Here is a 21,903-nt window from a genome sequence, read left to right on the forward strand (position 1 = left end):
TGAGTTTTATCAGGGATTTCATTAAGCTTAAATTTCTAGGAATGAGGGAGTCCTAGTTAAAGGACCCAAAAGCCCACGAAGCCTCCTCAGATCTCATAGTGAACCACCCGCTCAGGTTCTTTGGAGGGATCACCGCCTCGTTCCAGGTACAGATTATTGTAAGGATACTGCTTTGGTCCCTACGGAAAAAAACACAGGTCAGCAAGAACATACATTCAGTCAATACCTGGCTACACCCCACTCTGAGTTAACAATCACGCATGGTAAATGGGTACACAGTAGCCTCTGGTCAGACCCAGCTGGGCTAGGAAGGCAGGAACAGCACTCCTCTTCCTCACTCAGCCCAAGGCAGAGAGAAAGCCTAAATTGTAAGAGAAGTGGTGCCTACACTGTGAGAGAGAAGGAGAAAGGGGGAGGGAAGGGGGTTAGGGAAAGGAGGGGAAGGGAGGAAGACAGGGAGGGAGGTAAAGAAATAGAGAAGAGTGTGTTAGAGTCAGAGGCAACGCTTTCTAAATGAGACGATGCATCCATCCATCCCACTCTCTCTCGGGGTCGAGACAGACTCAATCTCCTTTAAGTCACTCAGCCTCTAATGGTTCCACCACTAAAGTGGCCCAGCAAATGAGGCGTGCAGGAGCAGTGGTGGGGGAAAGCACAGAGGAGACAAGGCTGGGACGTGCTTTAGGGGCTGCTGGCTTTACCAACAAACAGCTGTCAGAGAACACAGCTCAAGGGGAGGAGAAAAGGGTGATGTGCTTACAGAACTGAAAAATGGAAGAGCCACACTGTTTCTTGCTCTCCTTAAGTGAAGTTAGTGCTCACCCTAGCCCTACGTGCATTCTCCAGCATGGAGCCCCTGGGGCTTGGTAGGAAGGCTCGTGTCAGTGCACACAGACATACCAGCTACCTTCAGGACATTGATTGTCTCTGCAGAGGTAGCACTGGGCAGCCAACAGCAAACACAGCAGCCTCCCTGCTTTCAGCTTCTCTCCTTCCAGTACATCCTGGAGACTACTCCTGGATTAATCTTCCTAAGAACTCAGCATTCATTATGTCACTTTTCTGTTCGAAAACCCAAAATGGCTCCCTGCCACCTAGAGGCAGACCAAGTCATCACTGTATCCCCAACCGCTAGTACAGTCTGCATCTGGTACATAGTAGAGGCTCCATAAATATTTGTTTAATTAATGCTTTATTACACCATCAAGTCCAAATCCCTTAGCAATGAAATAAAAGCTGCCCGACCTAACTGACCAACTTACCTCACAATATTTTTTAACACAGTGATTTCCAAATCTAGGTGCACATCAGAATTACCTGGGAGGTTGTTAAAAATACCGCTTCTAGAACCCTACTGTGATGCTACTGAATTAGGAGCACCAAGAAGTGGGGCCTGGGAATCTGGATTTTTAGCAAGTCTCCAGGAAACCAATGCAGCTGGTTATTTAGGAACTATTCTATACCTCTATTCTACTCTAGCTAACTCACCCTCCTTTTCCTTCATTGTTTTCTTTTCTTTTTTTTTTTTTTTTTTGAGACAGAGTCTTGCTCTGTTGCCCAGGCTGGGGGGCAGTAGTGTGATTTCAGCTCACTGCAACCTCTGCCTCCCAAGTTCAAAGGATTCCTGTGCCCCAGCCTCCCAAGTAGCTGGGATTACAGGCACGCACCACCATGCCTGGCTAATTTTTTTGTATACTTTGTAGAGACAGGGTTTCACTATGTTGCCCAGGCTGGTCTTGAACTCCTGAGCTCAAGCAATCTGCCCACCTCAGCCTCCCAATGTGCCGGGATTACAGGCGCAAACCATCATACCTGGCCGCCTTCATTGTTTTCTCTTGCCCCAAATGTTTTCTCCAACTTCCACCACCCAAAGCCTGTGTGTGTGTGTGTGTGTGTGTGTGTGTGTGTGTGTGTGTGTGTGTGTGTGTGTGTGTGTGTGTTAGCATCTAGGTAGCCCTTCTCCTTGACAGTAACTCATACCACTAAGCACATACATTCACTATACACATATATACACATAGATTGTACAGAATTCCCATATATCTGTTCAAATGTTGCTCATGTAACTTATCTAAATTTTCTTAACTAAACTTCCTTAAAGCTAGAGAATTCATTTTCTATGTCCTTTACATTCTCCAAAATGTAAGTCTATGCCTGTAGTAGACACTTAATTGCTTCCAATATACTACAGGAAGTGCCCTTCACATGTCCAACAAAGGATAAGATTTTCACTCAAGATTCCTTAACTCTACTGTGAAAGATCACTTAATGAAATATTGTTAATAAATATAATCCCCAAATGGCAACTCTGGTGACTAGCTGGTTTCCACACACTCATTGCTCATCTAGTCTTCAAGTGTATCTACTCACCCAGACTGGTCCAAGAAGTAGGGGTGGAGAAGTGCTGTGGTACTTGTGGCAGGCCAATGGGTCAAGGCCCTCCTATCTTCCTATCTCCTAAGACTCCAGGAAGCCAAGCTTGGTATTGACTGGATTCCTACCCCAGAGACTTCACTCCCTCAGGAAATGGGGCTAAGCAAGCGTGCCTAAGGGAGCACTTCTCGGATACTCACCACAGGCTGGTAGACAGGGTACACGTCCCCCACCCAGCACATGAATATCATGAAAGCCAGGAAACCGAAGAGCTGCATACACATGACATGCCAAGAAAGAGGTGTGGGGGATGTATCCACACGGTTCCTGTTGTACATGTCTAGGTGCCAGTGCATCTGAGGCAGAAAGACAAATAGCTGTCACATACTACTCTTCCTGCAAAATGCAGGCAAGTCCCCAGTGATTAGAGCCTGATACAAGGCTAGACAGAAGCATTCTACTGCCCTGGGACAATATGCTGAGAACCAGGTCTGAGGCACACTGCCCTACAGGATTAGATGCTGGCCTCTGTCTAGGTTCTGCTGAATAGGGACAGCTCCATCATGGAAGTGCACAACTTTCACAGTACAGAGTTTCATGATTCCCAGACGTCCCATTCAGTGTGCCACATGCAATCTCAGATCTCATATCACTGGACCTTGCTTCCTTGAGCAGGAAAGCTTAGTGTTACTTGGTCAAAGAAGTGCCATCTGAGCTAAAAAATCGCCAAGAAGACAAAGAGAGAAGGAAGGTCAAATGAGATATGGTTCTCTTACCGGTTCACCCCAGTTCAACCTCAGGCCCGGCTGGTCCCAGCTATACCATGGATCTCTCTCATGCTGTGAGCGGTCAGGGAGCTTCGGGTAGTCGCCATACCTGAAAGACAGCAAGAACTTCTGGAAAGGGCTGTGAGCAGCCTCAGACAATTCAGAGTCTCCTCATCTTATAGATGAGAAACAAAGTGACAGAGATAACTGCCTCACCTAAGGACAAAGGAACTAAACCTTAAGGCAAGAGCTCAAGTTCTAGTCACTAAGCACAGAATTAACCATATAAGTCCAAATTGTATTTAAAAGTTCATGGCAAACTCTGAAATATTTTAACGTACATAAGCCTTCCCTGGGCCAGGTGTGGTGGCTCATGCCTATAATCCCAGCACTTTGAGAGGCCGAGGTGGGCAGATCACCTAAGGTCAGGAATTCAAGACCAGACTGGTCAACATGGCGAAACCCCACCTTTACTAAAAATACAAAAATTAGCTGGGTGTGGTGGCAGGTGCCTGTAATCTCAGCTACTCAGGAGGCTGAGGCAGGAGAATCACTTGAACCCAAGAAGTGGAGGTTGCAGTGTGCCCAGATCGCGCCATTGCACTCCAGCCTAGGCAACAAGAATGAAACTGTCTGAAAAAAACAAAACAAAACAAAAAAACCCAGCTTCCCCAAACTTCTTTCAATAAAAAGAAAAAAAGTCACACAATCGTGTGATATTAGAGATGAAAGGGAATTTAGCAATCAATTACAGTCATGTGCCACATACCATTTCGGTCAATGACGGACCACATACTCGAAGGGGGTCCCATAAGTTTATAATAAAGCTGCCCTATACATATGTACCATTTTTTATCTTTTTCTCTTTTTTGAGACGGAGTCTTGCTCTTGTTGCCCAGGCTGGAGTGCAATGGCACAATCTCAGCTCACTGAAACCTCCGCCTCCCGGGTTCAAGCAATTCTCCCGCCTCAGCCTCCCAAGTAGCTGGGATTACAGGCACCTGCCACCACGCCCAGCTAATTTTTGTATTTTTAGTAGAGACAGGGTTTCACCATGTTAGCCAGGCTGGTCTTGATCTCCTGACCTCGTGATCTGCCTGCCTTGGCCTCCCAAAGTGCTGGGATTACAGGTGTGAGCCACTGTGCCTGGCCCATTTTTTATCTTTTATAGCATATTTTTATGTACCTTTTCTATGTTTAGATACACAAATACCATTGTGTTACAATTTCCCACAGTATTAAGTACAGCAATATGCTGTACAGGTTTGTGGCCTCAGAGCAACAGGCCATACCATAAAGCGGAGGTGTGTAGCAGGCTATATACCATCTAGGTTTCTGTAAGTACACTCTCTGATGTTCATACAATGAGGAGATCGCCTAACAACACATTTCTCAGAATGTATCCCTGTTGTTAAGTGACATATGACTGTACTCTGATTCCCTCATTAGATAGAAAATGAAAAATTAAAGTTTAGAGTCTGAATCCAAAGTCACCCAGCTAATTGGAATAAAAACAAAAAGGGTACAGATTAGAAAAGCACTCTTCTCGTAATAACTGTGTTCTTGACCACCCAGTTGGCATTCATCTCTGCGTCTCAAACACCTCATGGGACCTCTTGCTAAGCTGGGTTTTCCCCAACAAATCCAGGTTCATCTGACACTGGCTTCGAACAAGGCTGCTCTTGTCCACAACATAAGAAAAAACAGGAAATGATGACAACTAGACATATGCTACAGAAAATGAGTGTATAACAAGAAGAATAGAAGTTGCTGAAACCAAGATTGAAAGAGTGACATTAGGACAGGAAATAAAGGCGATGATCATCACTTCAGATAATTAACCATTGGGATGTTATGTGGGTATGGATACGGAAGAGTGTGGAAGGGATAGGATAACATCAACTGGAGTAAGTAAGGGGGCTGGCTGTTTAATCTGCTTAATAGTTGCTACGATTTCCACAGCACTAACAGAAAAACTTTTTTTTTTAAAGAGACATACACACAAATATAGAGTACTCCGTTTACAAATAAGATTCTCATGACAGGAGTCCAGCTCCAGCCTGGTCACATGCCTGGATGACAGCACCTGAGCGCAGCAGATGCTCAATCTAAATGAAACTCGACGCTCTGGATAGAGCCAAGGAAGGCTCCTGCTATTCGGGGGTCCTCAAGGGAGCCATTAAAACCTCGGCTTCCTCATTTGAGGAAACAGCTTGAGCCAACGAGAAAATTGAAGTCCTCTCAGCTGCAGCTGCTCACCCACCCCCTCCCACCTCCCTCCACAGAGAAAAGCACCCACTCCATTGACTCTGAGGGGTCACGAGAAGGTTCGGGAGAAAGGGTCACAGTCAAGCCACCCAACCCAGCCGGCCTTCTCCCATCACTACTTGGGTGCGAGCAGACCCTCTCTGTCTCACCCCATGCCATCATCCGGGTAAGGTTCGTAGTCTTCCACACGCATATTATACTTCTTGGCGGCGGCGGCCCGTTCTTCTGGGGTCCTAGGATAGGGCCCCGGGAACATGTCCTTGGTCATGTGGGAGGCTAGAACGCAGAAGAGAACAGGTCAGAAGCGAGCCCGCTCTCCAGCCGCTCCGAAGGCTTCAAGTCGCAGGGGCTGCAGAGGTCCGAGCCCGGGACTTCGCAGGATCAGTGCGACCCTCCACCCCATTTTCTGGATATATCAACGCCACCTCCACACCCTACCCGGAGGCTGCCGCCGCGGCATCCACGATCCCCCCTCCCGATACACCAAATTTCAGGTACCCCCTTCCCACACTGAGGTCTCGCCCGTTCTCGCGGACCTGTCCGTGCGCCCAGCGGCATCACGTTCCGGGATGCCCTTTGCAGCCACTGGACTCCCAGGACCCCGGCCCTGGCCACCGCCATCTTCACCTTCTTCACGTCTCCCTTCTGCACATGCGCAAAGGCCTGTCACGGCGGCTGAGCCGGGCCAAACGTGACCGAGGAAGCCGGGAGTGAAGAAAAGCCGAAGGGGCGGGGTTTAAATACGGAGTTGGGAAGCCAAGAGTTGGATAGAGGCTGGGAAGGATAAGCGGGAAGAAGGGAAAACCAGGCAGGTCTCTGACATTTCAGAATGTTGTGTCCTTTTTCTCCCTGAGCTGACTTAGACCCATCCAGGGATGATGGGAACTCGGAACCTGAGCAACTCAGGTAGACAGCTTAACCACCTCCCCCAGGAGCTGTACTAGTGAAATGAGCCTGTCTTACTCTCTTCTCTGGCTGCTTGCTTTCCTCTCCTTCACGGGCACTTCCTTCCATCCCCAAACATGATCATTCTTCAAATTCACCTGTTGGTCTTGCTTGTTCTGTTCTCCAAATGGGTTGATCTTCACTTAGACGCCAGTGCAACACACAATTCGGCCCTGAATTGGCTCCTTAGTTTCAGTCCGTGTTTCCATCTGCATGTCTCAGTCACCTCAACCCAACAAATGTAAAATTAAACCTATCACCAGAGGCAGCTCTCCAGAGACAGCTTAAAGCCTCGGAGTTGGTAGGACTTGGATAAAACAAATTACAAACCGGCCCATAATGAACAAACTCTAACTCAACAGAAGAATTGGAGACATTATTATGTTTGCATATGAATGTTTTCACTTGGGATTTGAATAACTTACACATTATAAATATGCACGTATTTCCAGTGACTTTTCAGGTGACCACTGTTTTGGAGCAGAACCTATTATTATAAACATTCTCAAGTATATATCAGAGCAATAAAAATGCATATAAGCTGGGAGCTGTGGCTCACACCTGTAATCCCAACACTTTGGGAGGCCTAGGTTGGAGAATGGCTGGAGACCAGGAGTTTGAGACCAGCCTGGGTGACATAATGAGACTTCGTCTCTTTTTTTTTAAGTTATAAAAAGTAAACAAACATGGATATATACTATTTAATATATAAATTTTGGGAAGGACTACACAGCAACTTGCTGTCTTGTAAATGAGCATCACTAGTTGATGTTCAGAATAATTGGACAACATCTGCATTCAACCAATAGCAAACCCTGATCCAATTTAGGTCAAGAAACAGAGTTGATCTAATTTATTTATTTTTATTAAGATATTATTCACATACCATAAATTCACCCTTTTAGGCCGGGTGCAGTGGCTCACGCCTGTAATCCCAGCACTTTTGGAGGCTGAGATGGGAAGATCACTTGAGGTCAGGAGTTCAAGACCAGCCTGGCCAACAGAGCAAAAACCCATCTCTACTAAAAATACAAAAATAGCTGGGCATGGTGGTGTACACTTGTAATCCCAGCTACTCGGGAGGCTGAGGCAGGAGAATCACTTGAACACAGGAGACAGAGGTTGCAATGAGCTGAGATCACGCCACTGCACTCCAGCCTGGGTGACAGGGTGAGACTGTCTCAAAAACAAAAAACAAACAAACAAAAACAAAAACAAAAAAACCTTTTAAAGTGTACAGTAGTTATTTTTAGTACATTTACAAAGTTGTGCAATCATCATCACTATCTAAAACATTTTTATCGCTTCCGAAAAAACCCATACACATTAGCACGTTGCCCCTACTTCTACCCACTGGCAACCACTAATTTACTTTCTGTTTCTATGGATTTGCCTATCAGACAGTTTATATAAATGGATCATGCAATATGTGGCCTTTTGTGTCCATTTTCTTTCACTTAGAATAATGTTTTCAAAGTTTGTCTGTGTTGTAGCACATATCAGTACTTCATTCCTTTTTGGGCTGTATAATATTCCATTATATGAATGTACAGTACAATATTTTATTTATACATTTATCAGTTAATGGACATTTGAGTTGTTTCTGCTTGTTTGGCTATTGTGAATAATGCTGCTGTGAACATTCTTGTATAAGTTTTTGTCTGGATGTATGTTTTCTATTCTTTTGGTTATATGCCTAGGAGTAGAATTGCTGGGTCATAGGGTAACTCTGTGGTTTAACTTTTGAAGAACTGCCAAATTGTTTTTCAAAGCAGCTGTGACATGTTACATCCCCATTAGCAGTGTGTGAGAGGGTTCCAGTTTCTCCACATCTTTATCAACACTTGTTATTGTCTCTTTTTAGTATCACCATGCAAGTGCCTGTGAATGGTACTTCACTGCAGTTTTCATTTGCAGTACCCTGATGACTAGTAATGCTGAGCATCTTTCCATGTGTTTATTGGCCATGGTATACCTTCTTTGGAGGAATGTCTGTTCAAACCCTTTGTTCATTTTTAAATTGGTTTGTCTTTTTATTGTTGAGTTGTAAGGATTCTTTATGTATTCTAGATACAATTCCCTGATCAGATACACAATTCATAAATATTTTCTCTGACTCTGTAGGTTTTTTTGCTTTTTTACAGTATCATTTGGAACCCTGTGTTTATCAGGAAAGGGTGTTGGAGTTTGTCAAAAGCTTTTTCTGTGTCTATTGAGATGATCATGTAGGGTTTTTTCTTTTACTAATATAGTGTATTATGTTGATTATAAATATTAATCAATAAAATATTGATTACTACATGGTGTGTTATATTGATCATTCTCAGATGTTGAACTGACCTTGCATTCCTGGAATAAATCCCACTTGGTCATAGTATATAATTCTTTTATATGGTGTTACACTGAGTTTGCTAGTATTCTGTTAGGATTTTTGCATCTATATTCATAAGAAATATTGGTCTATAGTTTTCTTTCTTTCTTTTTTTTTTTTTTTTTTGAGACAGAGTCTCACTCTGTTGCCCAGGTTGGAGTGCAGTGGTGCAATCTTGGCTCACTGCAAGCTCCGCCTCCCAGGTTCACGCCATTCTCCTGCCTCAGCCTCCTGAGTAGCTGGGACTACAGGTACCCACCACCATGCCCAGCTAATTTTTTTGTATTTTTAGTAGAGACAGGGTTTTACCATTTTAGCCAGGATGGTCTCGATCTCCTGACCTCGTGATTCACCTGCCGTGGCCTCCCAAAGTGCTGGGATTCCAGGCATGAGCCACCGCACCCAGACCAGTGTTAATTTTTTAAAAAATGTTTGGTAGGATTCATCAGTAAATCTATCTGGTCTTGAGCTTTTTTTTTCTTCTTCTTCTTTTTTTTTTTTTTTGAGACGGAATCTTGCTCTTTTGCCCAGGCTGGAGTGCAGTGGCACAATCTCAGCTCACTGCAACCTCCGCCTCCGGGGTTCAAGCGATTCTCCTGCCTCAGCCTCACAAGTAGCTGGGACTACAGGCGTGCACCACCATGCCTGGCTAATTTTTGTATTTTTGATAGCGATGGGGGTTTTACCATGTTGGCCAGGCTGGTCTCGAACTCCTGACCTCAGGTGGTCCCCCCCACCTCAGCCTCCCAAAGTTCTGAGATTACAGGCATGAGCCACTGTGCCCAGCCTTTTCTTTTCTTTTGAGACAAGGCCTAGCTCTGTCTCAAAAGGCTGGAGTGCAGTGGTGCAATCTCAGTTGACTGCAACCTCCACATTCCGGGCTCAAGTGATCCTCCCACTTCAGCTTCCCGAATAGCTGGAACTACAGGTGTGCACCATGCCTGCTAATTTTTTTTTTTTTTTTTTTTGGCTGGGGGGATTTGGTAGAGATGGGGTTTCTCCATGTTGCCCAGTCTGGTCGCGACCTTCTGGGCTCAAGTGATTCGCTTGCCTCTGCCTCCCAAAGTGTAGGGATTACAGATGTAAGCCACCATGCCCAGTTTCTGGGCTTTTCTTTATGGGATGTTTTTGATTCCTAATTCAATCTCTTGTTACAGGTCTATTCAGATTTTCCATTTCTTCTTGAATCAGCTATTATAGCTTGTGCCTTTCTAGGAATCTGTCCATTTCATCTAGGTTCTGTAATTTTTTGACATACAATTGTTTACAGTATGTCCTTATATGCTTTTTTTGGGAGGTAAAGTCAGTAGTAATATCCCTGTTTCATTACTGATTTTAGTTCTTTTAATCTTCTTGATCTTAATTTATTTCTTTATTTTTAGTAAGACAGGATCTTGCTCTGTCATCCAGGCTGGAGTGCAGTGGCATGATCATGGCTCATTGCAGCCTCCACCTCCCAGGCTCAAACAATCCTCCTACCTCAGCCTCCCTAGTAGCTGGGACTACAGGCATGCACCGAGCTAATTTTTAAAATTTTTTGTAGAGATGAGGTCTTGCTATGTTGCCCAGGCTGATCTGGAACACCCAGGCTCAAGTGATCCTCCTGCCTCAGCCTTGAAAAGTCCTGGGATTACAGGCATGTGCCACCATGCCTGGCCTAATTTATTTTTAATTCCCAAGGTTATGAATTAATACATTCTTGTAAAAATTCAAACATTCAGCCTGAGCAACATGGCAAAACCCTGTCTCTACAGAAAGAAAAAAAATTAGTCCGGCATGGTGGCGTGTGCCTTTAGTCCCAGCTACTTGGGAGGCTATGGTAGGAGGATTGCTTGAGCTGGGGAGGTGGAGGTTGCAGTGAACCAAGATTGCACCACTGCACTCCAGCCTGGGTGACAGAGTGAGATCCTAGCTCAAAAAAAAAAAAAAAATTCAAACACTGCAGATAAAATGAAAGCCTTGATTGCCCCCTGCAGCCTCAAACACTTCCACGAGGTAGCCCTATTATCGGTTTGGTGTAGCATGGTTACTATGTAGCATAATTACATAGTTAAGCCAGTGCATTCATTTCTATTACTGCATAACAAATTACTATAAATTTAGCAGCCCAAAACACCAACTTATTTTCTCACATATTCCGTAAGTCCAGGTACTGGTTGGCTGAGTCCTCAGCTCAGGGTCTTATCAGGCTGAAATCAAGGTGTTGGCTGGGTTAGCGATCTCATCTGAGGCTCCGTGTGTGTCCTTTCCCAAGTTCAGTGGTTGTTGCCAGAATTCAGTTACTTGCATTTGTAGGATTAAGGTGCCCACTTTCTTGTTGGCTGTCACCCAGGAGCCTTTCTCAGCTCCTAGAGTCCACCTGCCATTTCCTGCCATATGGCAGTTTGCTCCTTCAAGGTGAACAGGACAGCTGTGCTGTGGCTTCAAATCTCTTAGATTCTGTTTCTGACCTCTAGCCCTGATTTAAAGGGCTAGAGTGATAAGATGAAGCCCACCAGGATAAATCACCTCTTTTTGACTGCCTTAAAGTTAATTGATTAGGGACTTTAATTACATCCTTGTCATATAAGCTAACCTAATTACAGGAGTGATGCTCTATTATATTCACAGTCGTGTTTTCTTTTAAGGGGAGAAATGTACACAGGATGTGTACACTGTAGGGTACAAATCTTGGGATACATCTTAGAATTGGGCCTCTCACAGCCAGCCATAAGAACTGTCCAAGTAAGCAATAGAGGTATTAATATGGCCTTTTATAATCAGTATAGATTGTTTGAAAATGTGAGATGTCCATGGTTGGCCACTAATAACATTCGTTTCACGGCAAACATATATTCAAGTAGGAGAGATGGTGATATAGGCAGAAAAATCAAATGATGCTAAACAAAAGAAAACTGTCCTTGATTTTGAAAGAATTCAACTTGCTGTATATCTTTTGCCTAAGCCTTCAGTCAGCCTTTGCTCTACATCTACCAATGTGATCACTGCTTTTCCTTCTGACTTCTTTAGGTGGGTCAAGAGTTTGCTTTTCTCCCCATTCATGAGTGTAAAGTTTAATGCCTAACTGAACTTGCTTCCTTCTTTGACTCTTGTGTAGACTTGGGCACATGGGGCAACTTTTTTTGTGTTTTGCTCTACCAGGTCATCCCTATTCCATGGGACTAGTGTCTAGCCCCATTTCTTCAGCAGTAGAGCCTAGGATGTAGAGCTGCATACTATCATTAGGAGGCGCACCCTCAGGCCTCGGCTCCGCGTTCTTTATGTCTCTGGACCGCTCTCTCTCGCAGCTCATCTCTATGGTTTCCGTTGTGTGTGTGGTGTTTTTTTTTTTTGGTCCGGAATAGGCGGAGCTTCCGGTTCCGGTGGGGGCCGGCCCTGGCGGCGGAGATGGCGGCGACAGCGGCGGAGGCTGTGGCCTCTGGCTCTGGAGAGCCCCGGGAGGAGGCTGGAGCCCTCGGCCCCGCCTGGGATGAATCCCAGTTGCGCAGTTATTGCTTCCCGACTAGGCCCATTCCGCGTCTGAGTCAGAGCGACCCCCGGGCAGAGGAGCTTATTGAGAATGAGGTGGGGGGCGGGGCCGCGTCTAAAGGGAGAGGAGGAAGGTACCCGGTTGAGAGGTCAGAGGTGAATGGTGAAAGAGATGGGAGACTGGCAGGGCTCTAGACTAGGGCCTATGGGAAGATGGAGAGAAAGGCGAGGAGATACGGAACTTGAGGGGTTCGTGCTGATTAACGGGAGAAATTATTCTGAAGTTGAGAAGTAGTTGGGATCATGGAGGCCAACCCACCGGCTCCTTGGCTTTACTTCATTTGGTGTTTTTCACCTGTTGTTTTCATTTAGGAGCCTGTGGTGCTGACCGACACAAATCTTGTGTATCCTGCCCTGAAATGGGACCTTGAATACCTGCAAGAGAATATTGGCAATGGAGACTTCTCTGTGTACAGTGCCAGCACCCACAAGTTCTTGTACTATGATGAGAAGAAGATGGCCAATTTCCAGAACTTTAAGCCGAGGTCCAACAGGGAAGAAATGAAATTTCATGAGTTCGTTGAGAAACTGCAGGATATACAGCAGCGAGGAGGGGAAGAGAGGTAAATTCCCAAAGCTTAATTTTCTGTTGGATTTAGGGCACTCATTTTTCTTTCCTATACTTGTTTGAAGGTGTGGCAGAATTGGGTCAATTAGAGATTGGCCTCTCCCATCTCTGGATTCCTGTTGAAGGAGTAGTCTGGTCTTCCAGCCTTTAAGGGGTTTGAGTTCTTAGTGGTTCTTGGTGCTACAGCCAGCTAGTTCTGTAGCTTGAGGGATGAGGGAATGATTAAACTTGAGCTATGAATCTCTGGGTTCCCATCTTCTTCCTCATAAAGAGTTAGTTGCCTAGAAGGGTCAGGCAGGTGAATGGAAGGAGTAATATCGTCTGTGTGAAATCAGTGATGAAGCTGAAGGCATAAGCCTTGTTCAAAGTGAGAAGCCAAGGCCGGCGGGGGTGGCTCATGCCTGTAATCCCAGCACTTTGGGAGGCGGAGGCGGGAGGATTGCTTGAGTCCAGGAGTTCAAGACCAGCCTGGGAAACGTGGTGAGAGCTAGTCTCTACAAAATTAAAAACTAAAACAAAAAACCATGGTGAGAGGTCATTACTTGACTCTGCTTGCTTCAGTTTTGGAGTGCAGTTCTAGGGTTGCGAGATATTCCGATTTTCAAGAGAAGTTCAAAATCAGGATTTTTATTTAAAATCTTTTGACTTTAAATGGAGCAACTAAATCAGATTTAAAGAAAAAAAGTTGCAGGGGGCCAAACAAAAATGTTTGTCACTGGATTTAGCTCTGAAAATGCCTGTTTGTAGCCATTGTCCTTAAGTATTGTGATGACTGAGGATAGTTCAACCTGAAAAGTTGTATAGTTTGTTGTGATTCTGCAGTAAAGAAGGTCAGGATTCTCTAGCTTAGGGAAGATCAGATTAAATTTGTTTTTCCTATCACAACAGCAACACAAGACACACAAGACAGTGATTCTTCCTCTCTGCTTTTATTCCTGCTTATGAGGACAGCCTCTTATGTAGGTCCCAGACAGTATTCAGTCCCACACTATAACAACTGCCTCTGGGGAATTGCTTTTGCTCAGTACTTCACGGTGAATGACCCTCTCGCATTTGGTGTCCAACCCTGGGTTTCTCTCTAGTCTCTTGCTTCACTCACTCCTGTTCCTGACTCCTTATCAGCAGTCTGTGGCTAAGTGAATGGATTTGAAATATCTTTTTTTCTTCTTCTTAACACTTAGCAGCTGTCATAATGATGGGATTTTTGACCAGAAGAGTTTCCAAGATATGAACTGTGGTCGATCTGTCCATGATGTCTTAATATATTGGTTCAGTTATCTCATGCATTAATTTTCAAAAATTTAACACAGTATGTGTGTGCACACTGCCATATACACACACCCAACATTGAGAGATTGATTTAAATGATGCTGTTGGAGTGTGTAATTCCATTGAATGAACATATACCCAAGAATAAGCATAAGATATGTGAATCTTGTGGTTCTTCAGTCGCTTGAAGTTTCTTGTGTCCCATAGTGAGAGCATTTTGCATAAGAATGAGTGTAATCTGTACTTTATGGGTGATTAAAGAGTTTTCAAGGAAAATCTTTAATTGTTTGGAAGTTTTACCCTATCAGCTGACTTTAGCACCGACCAGCTTCACCAGTCAGCTTCACTTCAACCTGATTGGACAGGTTGTGGTGACTATGGGGTGAAATGTATTAGGATCCTCTGAGCTATTTTGAGCATTAACCATTCTGGTGTAATCATAATATTGTTTAGATTCATATATGGGGAGTATCACTGACTCTTTCAAAGTTACTTGCATATTTTTTGGGTGAATATATAATTATTATCTTTGGGGAGCGTTGCATTGAGTCTTGAGGATTTCATGTTCCTACAAAGGTAGTGTTTCCAACTCATCAAGATTTCCTATTAAGGCTGGGCATGGTAGCTCACACCTGTAATCTCAGCACTTCGGGAGGCAGATCACCTGAGGTCAGGAGTTCGAGAGCAGCGTGGCTAACATGGTGAAACCCCGTCTCTACTAAAAATACAAAAATTAGCTGGGCATGGTGGCACGTGCCTGTAGTCTCAGCTACTTGGGAGACTGAGGCAGGAGAATTGCTTGAACTCAGGAGGCGGAGGTTGCAGTGAGCCGAGATTGTGCCACTGCACTCCAGCCTGGGTGACAGTGAGACTCCGTCTCAAAAAAAAAAAAAAAAAAAGATTTCTGATTAACATTGCCTTAAACATTGTGATTCTAGGCAGTGAGATGAGATGCCTTTGAACCTTTCTTTTTTTTTTTTTTGAGACAGGGTCTTGCTCTGTCACCCAGGCTGGAGTGCAGTGGCATGATCTCAGCTTACTGCAACCTTCACTTCCCAGGCTCAAGCGATCCTCCCACGTCAGCCTGTCAAGTAGCAGGGACCACAGGCATGTGCTGCCACCACCATGCCCAGCTAATTTTGTGTATTTTTAATAAACTATTTATTTATTTAAATACATAAGGTTTTGCCATGTTGCCCAGGCTGGTCTCGAACTCCTGAGCTTAGGCAATCCACCTCCCTTGGCCTCTCCAAGTGCTGGGATTACAGGCGTGAGACACCGCACCTGGCCTCTTTGAGCCTTTTGAAATAATGATCTCAGGACCAGGACAGAGATGCTTCTGTCTTTTTTTTAGGTTTGCACACTTATTAAATGTCTCTTGTGAGCTTGTTCAAGTGTGTCTGGGTTTTCATATCTCTTAAGTAACTTATGACCTTCCTCAGGTATGTTAGGAGCCTGAGGCCTTTACCTAATAAGCTGTCTTCCTTACTTTAGCTGTAGAAGGCTGCAACAGGATAGGTGGCTGAATCAGTTAAGATAAACTAGGCTTCAAGCCAGAGCTCGGGCTAGAAACAACAGAGGCTTATTTCTCACTTACTACATGTTGATCATGGGTAATGTCATATTCTTTACATCATCTTACTCGCTCTGGCACCCAGATTTCCCCAGCAGCTACTATCTAGAACTTTGGAGTTGCTGTGGCAGAGGAAAAGAGATGTGGTAGTGGTGACTTGTTCTTAAATTACAGATGGAAACAACACAAGTCGCTTCTGTGGACATTTCCTTGGCCAGAGCAGCGTAAATAAGCAAGCCTGGCTTCAAGGGGATGAAAGAAAACTCCCACACTGAGGGAACCAGCTCTTGGTGAACAGTAATACAGTTTACCATAGTGGTCATCAAGGGCCAACGGAGATGTCTCAGGCTCTGCGAGTCTCTGGAGTAAGACTGATTCATCATTCTAGGGTCTGTGGATAGGCTTCTAGGAGTCTGAAATTGTGTGAAAGTTCTGGGTGTATGTGCATTTTTATGGGGAACCTCCGTGGATTCTTTTATTTTTATTTATTTATGTATTTATATTTTTTGAGATGGTGTCTTGCTCTTGTCACCCAGGCTGGAGTGCAATGGCACGATCTCAGCTCACTGCAACCTCTGCCTCCCAGGTTCAAGTGATTCTCCTGCCTCAGCCTCCTGAGTAGCTGGGACTTCTTCTCCAGGTTCTTTTTTTTTTTTTAATTTTATTTTTCATCTCACCCTCCTACTCTTTGGATTCTTAAAGGAGTCATTCTGTGACCCAAAAAAGGTTAAGCATCACTTCTTTAAAGAAAAAGTTTGGGGGCCAGATGCACTGTCTCACACCTGTAATCCCAGCACTTTGGGAGGCAGAAGCAGGAGGATTGCTTGAGCCCAAGAGTTTAAGACCAACCTGGACAACATATTGAGACCTTGTTTCTTTAAACAAAACAAAGAAAAACCAGTAAATTAAAAAATTTGGTGTTGAACATAACTCAATGAAGGATAAGTAAGAATTCAGTTGTATGAGAATCCATGTTGGCTAAAATTTGCCTGACTACATCTGTTCTCTGTGGGAGATTCTGGTATGGATTTGGGCTTGGATTTTCAGATGTTGAGAGGCCATGCCAGGGGCTGTGTGTGCATGCACTAATAGGATTTTCTTCTTGGGGAACATAGGTTGTATCTGCAGCAAACGCTCAATGACACTGTGGGCAGGAAGATTGTCATGGACTTCTTGGGTTTTAACTGGAACTGGATTAATAAGCAACAGGGAAAGCGTGGCTGGGGGCAGCTTACCTCTAACCTGCTGCTCATTGGCATGGAAGGTAAGAAATCTTTCAAAAGCAGCATGGCTTGGAGTCATATGAACCTGATTTCTAATCCTGTCTTCACCGCTTATTAGCTCCATGACTTTGAACAAGCCACTTCACTTTCTTAAGCCTCAGCCTACTCAGTTGTAAAAGAAACATAATAGGGGCTGGATGCCGTGGCTCACGCCTGTAATCCCAGCAGTTTGGGAGGCCAAGGTGGGTGGATGATGAGGTCAGGAGATGGAGACCATCCCGGCCAACATCATGAAACCCCGTCTCTACTAAAATACAAAGAAAACAAATCAGCTGGGCATGGTGGTGCGTGCCTGTAGTCCCAGCTACTCGGGAGGCTGAGAGAGGGGAATTGCATGAACCCAGGCGGTGGAGGTTGCAGTGAGCCAAGATCACGCCACTGCACTCCAGCCTGGCAACAGAGCAAGACTCTGTCTCAAAAGAAAGAAAAAGAAACATAATAGGGCCAGGCATGGTAGCTCATACTTGTAATCCCAGCACTTTGGGAGGCCAAGGCAGGAGGATTGCTTGAGGCCAGAAGTTTGAGGCTGCAGTGAACTATGATTGCACCACTGCACTGCAGCCTGGGCAACAGAGTGAGATCCTATCGCTTAAAAAAAGAAAAATGGAAAGAAATGAAACATGATAATGTCTTGTAAATAGTTGTGAAGTTGTGAAGATTAAATGAAATAATGTATGTCGAGTCTGTTTTTGTTTGTTGTTGTTGTTTTGTTTTTTTGAGACAGAGTCTCACTCTGTTGCCCAGGCTGGAGTGCAGTTGTGTGGTCTCGGCTCACTGCAACCTCCGCCTCCCATGTTCAAGTGATTCTCCTGCTTTAGCTCCCAAATAGCTGGCACTACAGGCGTGTGCCACCATACCCGGCTTATGTCGAGTCTTTAAGCTAGTTTCGTGTATTCTAAAAAGTTCCCTTTTCCCTTCCTCAGCTGTTATGTGAGTGTGTATACTGAGATATTAGGGACCTCTCTGAAATACAGACATGTGATGCTTAATGTCAGGGATACGTTCTGAGAAATGTGTTGTTAGGTGACTTCATCATTGTGCAAACACCATAGAGTATGGTTACACAAACCTAGATTGTGTAGCCTTCTATATGCCTAGGCTATATGGTGTAGCCTCTGACTAAACCATGTACTACATGGTATTAGCATATTACTGTGCTGAATATTATAGTCAATTCTAACACAATGGTAAGTATTTGTGTATCTAAACATACCTAAATATAGAAAAGGTATAGTAAAAGTATGGTATCAGATACTGCAGGAAAAAGGTGACAAAAGAAAAAAGTATATAAAGGTTAAAAAATGGTAGTTTGGGAATTTTTTTATTGCCAAAAAAAAAAAAAAAGATAAAAAACGGTATACCTGTATAGGGCTGCTCCATTATAATCTTACGGGAGCACTATCGTAGATGCAATCTGTTGTCGACTAAAATGTCATCATGTGGCACATGACTGTACCACTTTTCTCTACTAGATCTGTCTATATTCAGACAATTTTTATCCCTGTGAAAGAGGAAAAACTTATTTTTTTAGTGTAAATTCAACTTTATTATTTTTATTTTTATTTTTATTTTTTTGAGACAGAGTCTCGCTCTGTCGCCCAGGCTGGAGTGCAGTGGCGCGATCTCAGCTCACTACAAGCTCCGCCTCCCAGGTTCACGCCATTCTCCCACCTCAGCCTCCCAAGTAGCTGGGACTACGGGCGCCCGCCACCACACCTGGCTAATTTTTTTTGTACTTTTAGTAGAGATGGGGTTTCACCGTGTTAGCCAGAATGGTCTCGATCTCCTGACCTCATGATCCACCTGCCCCGGCCTCCCAAAGTGCTGGGATTACAGGCGTGAGCCACCGCGCCTGGCAAATTCAACTTTATCTTTTAAATAGATAATACATTCATGGAGTTCAAATTCAAAAGGTGTAAATAGGTACATAGTGATAACCACCCCTGTCTCTTAGCCTCCCAATTTCCTCCCTGGAGGTACTGCATATTATTAGTTGCTTGTGTTTTCTGCTAGAGAAATTTATGCATACACTAATAAATATGTGAATGTGTTTTTTTGTTTTTTTGTTTTTTTTCTTTTGAATGAAAGGAGAGGCCCTTAAACTCCACTCAGGAGAATGAGAGCTTTTTATGAGGCAGGGTCATTGTCTCATTCTTATTTTTATTTCTCGCAGTAGCTCAATGCCAGGCCCATGGTAGGTACTTAGTAAATGGTGAATAACCTGGGTTGAACAAGGAAACAGAGAAGTTATTTATTGTCATTCACCACTTAGCTCCTTGGTTTCTTCTTGTTTGATTGTCTGTTCTTCAGATTTGGATCCTTTGCTGCTGGTACTAATAAAGATTTCCAGCCATGTGGCTTGTGAATTGACACCACCTGCCTCTGTTTTTGTTTTTGTTTTTTATTGAGACAGTGTCTCACTCTGTCACCCATGCTGGTGTGCAGTGGCATGATAGGGCTCACTGCAGCCTTGACCTCCCAGTCTCAAACGATCCTCCCACCTCAGCCTTCCAAGTAGCTAGGACTACAGGCGTAAGCCACCATGCTTGGCTAATTTTTAAAGTATTTTTCTGTAGAGATGGGGGTCTCCCTATGTTGTCCGGACTGGTCTCGAACTCCTGGCCCCCTCTCACCTTGGCCCCCTAAGTGATCCTCTCACCTTGGCCCCCTAAAGTGTTGGGATTACAGATGTGAGCCACTGTGGCTGGTCTTACCTGCCCCTTTGAAATCAACTCTTGGTTGACTTGCCAAGAAAGAGCCAGTTCTGGTTTACTTGACTCTTTTTTTTGAGACAGAGTCTCGCTCTGTCGTCCAGACTGGAGTGCAGTGGCGTGATCTCAGCTCACTGCAAGCTCTGCCTTCTGGTTCACACCATTCTTCTGCCTCAGCGTCCCAAGTAGCTGGGACTATAGGCGCCCGCCACCATGCCCGGCTAATTTTTTTATAGTTATAGTAGAGACGGGGTTTCACCGTGTTAGCCAGGATGGTCTCGATCTCCTGACCTCATGATCCGCCCGCCTCGGCCTCCCAAAGTGTTGGCATTACAGGCGTGAGCCGCTGCGCCCGGCAGTTTACTTGACTCTTATGTCTTTCTGTTGCCTGCGTTTCCTGTGGTAGGGTGCATGGAAGTGGATCCCTCAGGTAGAGATGAGAGAGCAAGTCTCCTTTGAGGATGCACGTGGACTCTCATTACTTAAGAAAGCATCTGTCTTGGCATACCCAGACAGAGCTGGGGAAGATTGTCTAAATTCCATGCCTTGCAAAAGTGTGTGTTCAACTCATGGACTGTGCAAAGGCCAAACAACAGACGTGGTCCTAGTTAGAAAGGAGTAGATGGAACATACACTAGGGCACAACTAATTCAAGGTGGCATTTAAAATAATGTGCCATATTTAAATTATACAACACTCTCTTCAGTCATCTGTTATTCTTTCCTCCAATGAAAATCACTTGCACCAGTGAGCCCCAATGTTGCTTTAAGAAGTGTTGTCTTGGCTAGATGTGGTGGCTCACGCCTGTAATGCTAACACTTTGGGAGGCTGAGGTGGACAGGTCACTTGAGCCCAGAAGTTGGAGACCAGCCTGGGCAACGTGGTGAAACCCCATCTCTTAAAAAAACAAGTATTGCATTCGTTAGGTGTATTGAAGTGGGAGGAAAGGTGGAGAATCTTTGAGTTCCACAGAGCTACCCAAAATAAATACAGAGCTACATAATCATACAACTTAGAATGACTGGTTAACTCCTCATGTATATGTTGTTGATACCAGTCATTTCTGTTTTGCTTCCCTTGAATTCCTGCCGTAGTCAAGAAGAGTACATGGTATACACAGTTGATTACCCTACCTGATTTTTGAGGATCATTTTGATGTGCTGTTGCTTCCAGTAAGGGCAGCAGCCTTTATTTAGGGAAGTTGACTTAGCTAATAGTGGACCCTTAACCAGTGATGTTTGCTAGAGTTATTACCATACAAGCTTAACACCTAATTTTCTGAGAGTTGTAATTGGAATTTCCCTGATTCTGCCTAAATTTTGATTTGGAACTTTTAGCTGGGAGGGCAGGCTGGGTTTCTCTTTAGCACTGGGTCCTATATTCCAGCTTGTGCAATAGAACCACTGCTCTGCATAAGAAAATGCCTTTCTTCTTACAGGAAATGTGACACCTGCTCACTATGATGAGCAGCAGAACTTTTTTGCTCAGATAAAAGGTTACAAACGATGCATCTTATTCCCTCCGGATCAGTTCGAGTGCCTCTACCCATACCCTGTTCATCACCCATGTGACAGACAGAGCCAGGTGAGCTTGTGTGGTCTGAGAAGGGTATAGAACTCTAGATTCTAGTAATGCCTAGGCTGGAATGTCTTTCCCCTTCCCCGTAGTGATATGCCAGGTTCGGATTACAGGCTGTTCTTGCCTTAACACACCAAGAGGGTAATTTCATTGTAGCTCACATATTCCAGGCTCCCTGGAGTGGCCACCAGATGTTTGTAAGTATAACTAGCCCCACAGAGCTAATTCTCAGGACAGACACTGTCATTGATGCTGATGGACTCTGGTTACTCTGTTTGATTGGCTTATAAGTTTATGGAACAAAATGTGTATGTCTCCATTGGATTTAATCATTGTTTGCTTTTGTCATGGATGCTATTTCTTTTTGATAAGAAGGGTGAATAAAACTGAGCTATGTTATTTAATGTATTTCCTGGATCTAAGTGAGGTATGTGGTTAACTGTGGCCAGCCAAAGATATCCTTTCCTTTCTTCAGAAAGCTGTCTAGCTACTTCATGTGGGAGTCTTTGCTGGTTAGAATATGTTTTTGGGAAAAGTTTCTGAAGGTTTAGGTGGAGGATAATTCCTAATTCCTCATATCCTCAGCTGTGGAGTAGGTCGTCTGACCTCAGGAGCACTGAAGCCTAGGATTCTTTATCACTTAACATTCAAATGTGGACTGTCTTATAT

General features: G+C 44.4%; 2 protein-coding genes across 2 annotated transcripts in view; one reads left to right on the forward strand and one right to left on the reverse strand.

Moving 5' to 3' along the window:
- NDUFB8 (NADH:ubiquinone oxidoreductase subunit B8) lies at positions 1-12,258 on the reverse strand. Its single transcript, XM_008950791.3, has 6 exons — positions 10,857-12,258; positions 5,945-6,579; positions 5,558-5,684; positions 3,150-3,249; positions 2,574-2,729; positions 1-179 (listed from the first exon to the last, which is right to left on the reverse strand). The coding sequence occupies exons 2-6, from the start codon at positions 6,027-6,029 to the stop codon at positions 87-89; spliced, it is 561 nt and encodes a 186-aa protein (XP_008949039.1). The 5' UTR covers positions 6,030-6,579; positions 10,857-12,258; the 3' UTR covers positions 1-86.
- HIF1AN (hypoxia inducible factor 1 subunit alpha inhibitor) overlaps positions 12,071-21,903 on the forward strand; it is a 17,956-nt gene continuing 8,123 nt past the window's right edge. The window contains exons 1-4 of the mRNA XM_003825472.5: positions 12,071-12,288; positions 12,565-12,815; positions 16,778-16,926; positions 21,095-21,240. Of these exons, the coding sequence (XP_003825520.2) occupies positions 12,112-12,288; positions 12,565-12,815; positions 16,778-16,926; positions 21,095-21,240 (723 nt within the window). The 5' untranslated portion in view covers positions 12,071-12,111. The remainder of the gene's footprint in view (positions 12,289-12,564; positions 12,816-16,777; positions 16,927-21,094; positions 21,241-21,903) is intronic.

The sequence above is a fragment of the Pan paniscus genome, chromosome 8 (genome assembly GCF_029289425.2).
Source record: "Pan paniscus chromosome 8, NHGRI_mPanPan1-v2.0_pri, whole genome shotgun sequence".
NCBI classification, from domain to species: domain Eukaryota; kingdom Metazoa; phylum Chordata; class Mammalia; order Primates; family Hominidae; genus Pan; species Pan paniscus.

What these genes read in the sequence shown, in the direction of transcription:
- NDUFB8 (XM_008950791.3), bottom strand. Translation starts at nt 6,029, where the DNA reads ATGGCGGTGGCCAGGGCCGGGGTCCTGGGAGTCCAGTGGCTGCAAAGG. An exon ending in GCCGCTGGGCGCACGGACAG is followed by an intron (nt 5,685 to 5,944) that starts GTCCGCGAGAAC and finishes TCTGCGTTCTAG; the next exon opens with CCTCCCACATGACCAAGGAC. An exon ending in ACCCTGTCTACCAGCCTGTG is followed by an intron (nt 180 to 2,573) that starts GTGAGTATCCGA and finishes TTTTTTCCGTAG; the next exon opens with GGACCAAAGCAGTATCCTTA.